The sequence below is a fragment of the Strix uralensis genome, chromosome 3 (genome assembly GCF_047716275.1).
Source record: "Strix uralensis isolate ZFMK-TIS-50842 chromosome 3, bStrUra1, whole genome shotgun sequence".
Taxonomy (NCBI): Eukaryota; Metazoa; Chordata; class Aves; order Strigiformes; family Strigidae; genus Strix; species Strix uralensis.
Genome location: NC_133974.1, coordinates 116,020,024 through 116,028,844, shown reverse-complemented (window position 1 = coordinate 116,028,844; position 8,821 = coordinate 116,020,024). Strand labels below are relative to the sequence as shown.

Sequence of the window (8,821 nt, the reverse complement as noted above, 5' to 3'; positions counted from 1 at the left end):
GCATTTTGCAAGCCTTCAGGTGTGAACACCTGTTCCTGAACTTTTCCATACGAACCCTTCATTTTTAATTTCCTGTGCTCCCTCACATGACCAGCTTGGTGCTTCTCAAGAGGGGAAGGCTGCCTCTCAGCACAGCAGCTGGCCTGCTTGCCCTGACTCCTCTTGGCTTCAGGAATGAAAAAGCGAAAACTTTCAACCTTCCCCCCCTCTGCTTTTTACTCTCCACTTTCTCTCTTCGGCTTTAGTTACTGGATGATATTACAACACAAATATATTTACTAATAGCAAAGGAAACAAAGAAAGGACTTCACCTAAATTTCCCCAAATAAATTCTTTTTTTCCCCTCCAAAAAGTTATCCTAATTAGCTTCAAATATTCCAAACAAGGTATTATTTAATAATATTAGACATTTTAAACTTAGACATTTTAAAACTTATTATAGACCCTTTTAAAGAAGAATTTGCTTTGAAATGAACCAAAGACATCTGAGTGCAATTTTTCAGTAACATAATGCACAGGTCACAGAACACGACCTGTACGTTAAAGCTGCTTTTCTGAAGGGTGAATACAGTGAGCACTAGCGTTTTCCTGGACAACCAATTACTGAATCTTTTTGGACTGACCACATTTTGATGACAGGAGTGACAATGAACAGCTAGATCTGTAGGTATTTAATATGATGATTTATGTGGTTTGTATTTTAATTACTGTCAAATGTTTACAGAACAGCATAGACTTCACTGGAAACACAAATCTAAAAAAAAAAATCAGTGGGATATTGTCTAGAAAACGTAACCAGGTAATACTGATCATCTTCCCTTAGATCTTCCAAGAGGCACAGTACTAATTTACAGTCACTACCCATATTTTATAGCACATGCATTAATTTGAAGTGGACAAGATAGCCTAAACTGAGAACACCTACTTGGAACATGCTAACTCTGAATTGAACAATGTAATGAGTAAAGTTAATTCAAATATGTTTGGCTTGCTTGCTTGTTTAGGGTAACTGCTATTCCTGCTCCCCAGTTTCTGGATGAGCAATATCTATCGACTATTGAACTATTTGCCATCGTGCATGAGCACACAGAGCTGTTTCCCACTTATGGCCTGGAAGCTGGCATACACAGACACTTTCTTCCTCTAACCTTATTGCTTACCAAAATGGCTCTTGGGAGTCCCACTGAACTTCTCTTTGTAGTCAGAAAGGTCTTGCTCTACAGCTGGAGGAAGTCTCTTCCAGTTTGTGAACTCCAGGATGAAATTAAGGGCATTCTCACTCACAGAGAAAATCCTGCATAACAGAAACTCACATAAAACATCATTTTACACAACAGCATAAATATAATAATGAAAACAACGCATAGAAAGCTTTACTATTTTCTAACAAATCTTGAACAACCTACATCCTAAGCCCATAAACAGAAAGAGAGATCCAAAGTAATTTTGACAGCACAAGCCTTTACTGATGTATTTTTATCTTACTCCATTTTTTTTTAAAAGTAAGTTAGACTGTAAGAGAAAAATACCTGCTCTGAAATTTAAATGCCTCAGTAATAGGCAGCATTCCCCTCTGCACTAATTTCTTACTCCATTTCCACCTAAATTTTAGTAAGGGGTCAAGACATCAGAGTATTATAAGCATTACCATCATTTTTGGGGAAAAAAATGCACATATATTCAGCTACTTATTTATTAAAACAAAACCCCTCAAAATTTGCAAGTGTTTCAAACTCTCCTTCTACCAGAGACTGCATTTATATGTATTCAGAAATCAGTATGATTTACATTTCAAATCGTTAGCATGTGTGAGGAACTTTTAACAATAATAAAGCTTAATTGAATAAAGTGTTTAAGGAGGTTTAAGTAACAGCAAGTAAACCAGCTGTGTTAGTATTGCATGTGCTGAAGAGCTGTGCGGTTTCACACAACAGCTTCTCGGCTAGATGTATACAATCCTGAATTTCCACCTGAATAGAAATCTAAATGCTCTACATACACAAAAATACCAGACTAAAATTTTAATACACTTGCTTTTTACAAAAGATTAATGTAAAAATTATTTTATGTCCTTTCTAGGTTTTATTATTTCATTTTTCGTATTTGACTGAACTTTCATACATTCACCAAAAACCATACAGGAGACAGATCTGATTGCCTCACTTTCTTTAAGAGAACAGTGATTTTGCTTTTCCCACTGGAAATTAAAATTGTCAGTGCTCTAGACTGACGAGTTGATGATTGATTATACAGTTCTTCTGCACAAGGAACCAGAGACAGTTAATGAACCGGATGCATAAATGTCATTTGCTGTTTACTATCCTCCTGTCATCTTCCAGGACAGAATAGTTAATATTAACATTAAACCTACAAAACCATTAGTTTTCTAGATTATGATGTGATAAGTGTTATTTTAAAAAGTGGATATTTAAACAAAGGAAGTAATTGATACAGAAGTATTTGTGGATTATGTAACAAAATATCAAAAAGCATCATATATGATACACATGGACAGTGAGATTTGTTCAGCCACTGAATTGCAATCTTGTAGTGTCTACTTTTGCAGTAACTTAGTCTTCTCTGAATAAATATGATCTACAGAAGCACACATATACCATGCTTTATATATGCTCCTCTAATTACTGTTCAGAAAGCAATGAATGCTAATGATTAGCAGAATCTTACTGTCATAAACGAATGCATCTAAAACTACCAATGATATCTTAACCATGATATCTCAACGGTATCTGGAATATAAATCAATATTTAAGTAAATCTTAACTGTATGAAAGGAGTAGGATTTTAAGTAATGCGTGTAATGAGTTTACAGATCTCACATTATGCTGTTAACAGCTGAGACACGGTAACAAAGCCTTAAGTGTCATCTTCATGGACAAGCAAGAAACAGAAGAAAATACAAATACTTCAGATTTTTACTTGTGTATGCCTAATTAAATATAAACCATCACCAAGTACTTATTTGTATGTGGAAGAATTTAAAAAAAAAAAAAAAAAATCAGACTGGCATTTTTGCCACATTAGTTTAATACAACCTCTAACTGCATCTGTTTCCTCCCCTCCTAGCCTTGGCCCAACTTCACTTTCCATTTGTTTCCCATCCCTTCTGACCTCTTTCTCGGTATTTAAAATTCTTCTTACCATTACCGTATTATACATACACAAGCAATTTGCAACTAAATCTGGGGGCTAATAAGAGATATTCAAGATAAAAATTGCAAAATGATGCCTTTCTCCAGAATAGTGATAAAGCAATCTCCATTCTGGCTTTCTCCCTAAAAGAAACTGGCTTTACTGAATCCAGCCATTACCCGTGAATGATTTATTTCAGACTTTCCCTAAGACTCATCATTCCTTATCATGGCAGCTGATTATCAACGACTATCCTCTGAAAGCACATGTTAAATAACACTGGCAACAGCTTTGCAGATTAGCATACAATATTTAAGTAAACAAGATAATGTTATCTGCTTACCAGAATCTGTGCATTAAATTCACTGGATTAAAACCAGCCAAGAGCAGATAAGGCAGCCATTTCTTGTAGTCCTTATGCACTTTTAGTGTGTAACTTATGAACTCCAGCAACTGGTCCCCAGAAGGCAGTGAACAGCCCAGCTTCAAAAAGCGTTGGAACAAAGTAAACTTTTCATGGATCAGGCAATATCCCAAATTAATCCCAAGTAAGGTGATCCCATATTTCAGGAGAATATCAACGAAATAAAAAAACCTATGAACAGCACACAAGGAACAGGACATCCTGTTAGTTTTTCCCCCGGAAAACATCTACCATTTCACATCTACCTCTGAGAAAGCAAATTTCTTCTACCAAAAATCCCCCCGAAACAAAGAAAAATCCAGCATGCCATTCTGACTGCAGTTCTTCCTGAAACACATCAGTTTAAAAAGTAGAACTAGTTCAGGAGACCCCAGTCCCTACACATAACTCATTTGTTCTTTTTGTCCTGAAGAACCGATGGTCCCAACCAGCTTCCTGCCCTTCAAAGCAAGATCACAGACAGAAACTGCCCAGAGTCAATCAAATCTATAACCCCGAGGTATCACCACGCTGCTGATCCACCATGTGCTTGCTATAAGCAGAAATCACCATGCCCACTTGATTAGGTTTCACCTTAAAAATACGCCAAATACAATAGATGGACAAGTATGTGAAAACATCAAATCACTGCATCCCAGAACTCAGGGACCAGCCCAATGTTCAAACTTGTTTAAGGTTTAATTCATTTGAGGAAGGTCTCCAACCCACTGAACTATTGTAAACATTTAGAAATGTTTTTACTAAAATAATTTTCTCATTAGCAATTATAATATGGTAATACGAGAATGAATGGGATTTTGACTGATAATTAGCGTGTTGCTTTTTAGTTAGTAATTAGATTGCACTTCACAGAAGTGATTCTGAGGTGGTGATATATGTTACCTGCCTCATTTACAGCACATTTTAGTAGTTACCTGATTTGCATACCTTCCTAAATTATTTATTACATACCAAGATTAGGACAGAAGGCAAAAAAACAACGTCCAAGGATTTTTAAAGACAATTTCTAGGAGTCTGCCATAAAAATCAGTAATAACAAACCCTCTGCACTGCTTCACTGCACACTGTATCTGTCATGCATGGAGATACGGAGAAACACATTCAGCCTTGTATCCTGATGTGTGATTTCACATGTGCCGTTTTGGGTCTGGATTAGTTCCTGCCTCAAGCAATTCAAAATCACCCGCAGCCTGACCAGAGACACAAGAGGCTGTAACAGGCACAGTCACTGGGATGTACTTTCACTAGTTAAAAAAATAATTCTGTCCTTGACTTCTCTTCTTGAAATAAGCCCTTTTAGTTCAAGTAGGAGAAACTCAGTCAGAATATTACTGTAGTATTTTAACTTCAGGAACATTAGGAATGACTGGCAAGTTATTTATTACAATTATGGCACTGTAGATTGATGGCGTATATTTGGTGAAGTTTTTAAAAATTTTCCTAAACCAACTGTAAGAATGGGCGATCCTATTAATTAATAGCATGCAACTAGTACACACTTCACATATATTCAAACATATCCAGCAAAGAATATCCCAAAGTTAATTCTTTCAACAGCTTTATTCAGGGGGGGGAAAAAAAAAAAGTACATAACCTCAAGACCACTATTTTTAATTATAACAAGTTTTCTTCTAAAAATTATTTCTCAAATAGCCTCTACACATCTGTGTCCAAGCCTCAATTGTTTATAGGATTCAGGGCACCAAGGCACATCCTCTAAATGTTAGTAATTTGGTTAAAAATGTTTGCAGCTGACAAACTTCTGGAATCTAAGAACTGTTAAAATATTGCATATTTTTATTTTTCTTCCTTAAATAAATCAGAGCAGGTCCCATGTGGAAGACAAGAGGCAAGAATGAGAAACTGAATTCATGATTCCCAAATGTAAGCCATCCCCAAGAGCTATGATTTTGCCTCTGCTGGATAAACTGCTTTTTAATGGGGTGAACTAAATTCACCACTACCAAAACCTCATTAATTTAAATGGCAGTACATATGCAATAAATTTTAATCCAGGTACATGAAGCATTCTGTTAGAAGCTGAGTTTTAAGATTTAAAAGCCTTCATTGAGGATACTTTCCTTAAGGCAGCACACTAGCCACATAACATTACTTCACATTAATATTCCTGAGGAGCGCCTACAAAGGGTGAACTAACCAGAATTCTGGCAAAATATTACTGAATGGACAGCAATCATCTGAAGAAAAAAAAAGTTTTCAAATGTATTCTCTACCACATGAAATTCCTCTGTGGTTCTAAAGCATAAAGCAATATCAGGTAACTGCTCTCAAGCCTCAGTTAACAATGTAAAACACAATGACATTACACCTCTATACAAAGCTCAGAACTGTCACGAGGTGACTGAGATTTGATTCTCTGTCTTGATTTGAGTTGTGCCAGTATTCAATCCTTTGACTGTTTTTTTATATATTGAATCAGTTTGGAAGGAGCACAAGGTGAGCTTGGGGACAGCAACATCTAGATCTTTTACAGTAATAGTCCACTTCTCCATGAATTGACTTCCACAGAAAAAGAAGAAAAAACCACAGGGGGGAAAAAAAAAAAAAATCAACATAAGGATACGAAGAGCACCACATTTGATGTAAGATATAAGTGTATACACATATATCAATCTATGCACACTTAGGAGTAAGACTTTTATACCTTATTATTTTTCCTCCAAAATTACAGCCTTTGCATTATGAAGTAAGCATGGGTTTATTTCCCATTGAATACCAGCGGTGCGCATCACTCAGCAGGTGTAAAAAGAAATCGTCATGATCTAAAAGAATGTATCATTCAGTTTCCCCAGTCTTCCTTACAGCTACAGAGCCGAGCTGATTAATTTTGCTTGTCTTATGCACGAGACTGGCATACAGAAAAGGAAAACACCGTTTTCCAATAACTAATCCTTACTGAAAAGAATCTGGCTACTTAAGAGTCCTTTTGATCCAATTACAGCATCGAGTTGCATTCCCAGAAGACAGAGATGTGTTGATAAGGCCTTCTGAAAGCACAAAAACTGCAATTATGTTCTACAAGACTCTTCTTCAAAGAGCCGAGCTTCCCCTCAGAGATTTCAGTGAGGTTCTTCAGCTCGTGCATGCAATCCAAAGTCCACACTCCATTCTGATACTTACAGTTTAACTCTGTCAGCTCAAGGTTGAGGAAGGAGGGCAGAACAGCACATTTTAAAAAAGTTAAATAAAGGCCAACATAATTATGAGTAGTTTCACAATGTAAGAGGTATACTTACTCTTTTTGGAAGGCCATACACATGGGTGATCTGCAGTTGAAGTTAAGGCACTCTTGAGCATCTGGACTGTAGCCTTCTTTAAGTAACATTTCCAAACATTCTTTATTACCACCATATACTGCTGAATACACAGGGCTCACTTTGCCTTTGCCTTTGTCACAGATCCGATCAGTAATTGGTATTAGCAACTCTAATATCCTGCAAATATTTAAGAACCCTATTTATTTTGTGATCTTATACAATAATTAATTTTAAATGTATGGTCATTTTTCATATGGTCATTACAACTCAAGAAGAAAATCCTACCTGTTTTTTCTGAGTTCACATAAAAGAACAACCTTTATCATTTCATACACAGACCTGTAGCAAACACTGTGCTTTGGCATGGATTTAGGCTGGCAATAAATTTAATTCGAACTTCCTATTACCTAATCATCCTTTTTACAGCAATACAGTACCACTGCACATTAAATCCAGACTTCATAGAAGTCTGGAAGCAAACTGAAAATATAAGTTGCAAATAAAATTAATATTTGCTTCTGTTCAACAACACTGAGATACTGAAACAGAAAAATCATTCTGCTTCATAGCTCGCACCTCCAGTTCACATCCTTTCCAGCTAGCAAGGATTAGTGACAACACCGATTCCCTTGCTACTGGAATTTAACGGTGCTGCTCAGAGATTGCCAGTTACATACTCTTGCAAAAGCCTCGAAGGCAGCATTTGATTTAAAGACATTTCTAGTACTGACAACTTTGCTAATCCATTGTCCATTTCTGAGAAAATGAACAAAAATCAGCTTCCTCAGTATTTACTTAGTCTGCCCTCCTCATCAGTTTGAGGAGAGGCATCAATCTGACGCAGAAACTTTAGTGACAGCTCAGCTGACTACCTGCTTTTGCTAGGGGTGAAGATCAAGCATCTACTAATAATTTCGCAGTTAGTATCATCATTAATATATATGATTTTAAGTGTTGTCACACATGTGCAAATCATGGGGTTCCTGAGACATGCTTCTCTGCCATGGCCCACTGCTCTAAGAACTCCCACTCTTGGTTTTCTGCTGTGAAAGCAACTTATATCATTGGGATTGGGGAAAGCATTTCTAGAAAGACTAAAAGAACTGTTTTGTGGCTTTGACTTTCAGGCTGGTTCAGCTAATTCATTATTTCCATATGATTACTTCTGCTACTTAATGGTCATTAATTTTAATTAAGAGCTGTTCAAGTCATGTATAAAGCGTATGCTATTGTTATATTTTGAAATGTAAAAGTAATATGGCTATTGAGTGAACTGGTGTATTCAGCACTGTGGAAAACCCTCTGAACTCATTAGGATATGGATCAGACCCAGGTTAGATGCTGAATTCAAAATGGCTGTTTACTTTACTGGGACTACTAACAGACATTTAAAATATGGAAAGAATTAGAAATTCTAAACTACAAATCAGCTCGAAAACTCATTTTTCTTCCTTACAGAGCTGAACTTCCACTTTGGCGATTAGGTTTTTATTACCAGAATCTTCTGTCTGAATGTCTTTTTAATCACCTACTTTTTATGGCCCATTTCAGCCGCTGCATGAATAGGTAACTGCCAGTTATCCTGGTTGCAGTAGAGATTTGCATCTGCCCCTTTTGATAACAGCAGTTCCACGCACTCGGTGTGGCCCTCCTGTGCAGCAATCAGCAGGGGAGTGGCTCTGTCCTTGGCTTGACAATTTATGTCTGCACCTGACAAAAAAGAAAGCCAATACTTTACATCACCACTACAGGACACGAAATAAACAACAAATTAATGTTAATCAGTACTTTGTTTTCACAGAGTGACTTCACAACACAACAGGTTTTCCACAATAAGGAAACAGTAACTAGCTTGTTGTTAACTTTTTAAGCAGTTAGTGCTTTAACATTAACTCTGTCAAAGATCAGCACAACACGAGATAGACGTGCCAGAGGAAAAGCAATCTTTTAATTGCAGTTATTTTTTTAA

The 8,821-nt window shown here is 36.6% G+C and overlaps 1 protein-coding gene across 3 annotated transcripts in view; it reads right to left on the bottom strand.

Moving 5' to 3' along the window:
* The window catches only part of ASB3 (ankyrin repeat and SOCS box containing 3), a 32,602-nt gene that overhangs the window by 1,293 nt on the left and 22,488 nt on the right, over positions 1-8,821 (bottom strand). For all 3 annotated transcript variants that reach the window (XM_074864041.1, XM_074864039.1, XM_074864040.1), the window contains exons 6-9: positions 8,385-8,562; positions 6,832-7,029; positions 3,494-3,745; positions 1,161-1,294 (exon numbers count right to left, since the gene is read on the bottom strand). In XM_074864041.1, coding sequence (XP_074720142.1) covers positions 1,161-1,294; positions 3,494-3,745; positions 6,832-7,029; positions 8,385-8,562 — 762 coding nt within the window. The remainder of the gene's footprint in view (positions 1-1,160; positions 1,295-3,493; positions 3,746-6,831; positions 7,030-8,384; positions 8,563-8,821) is intronic.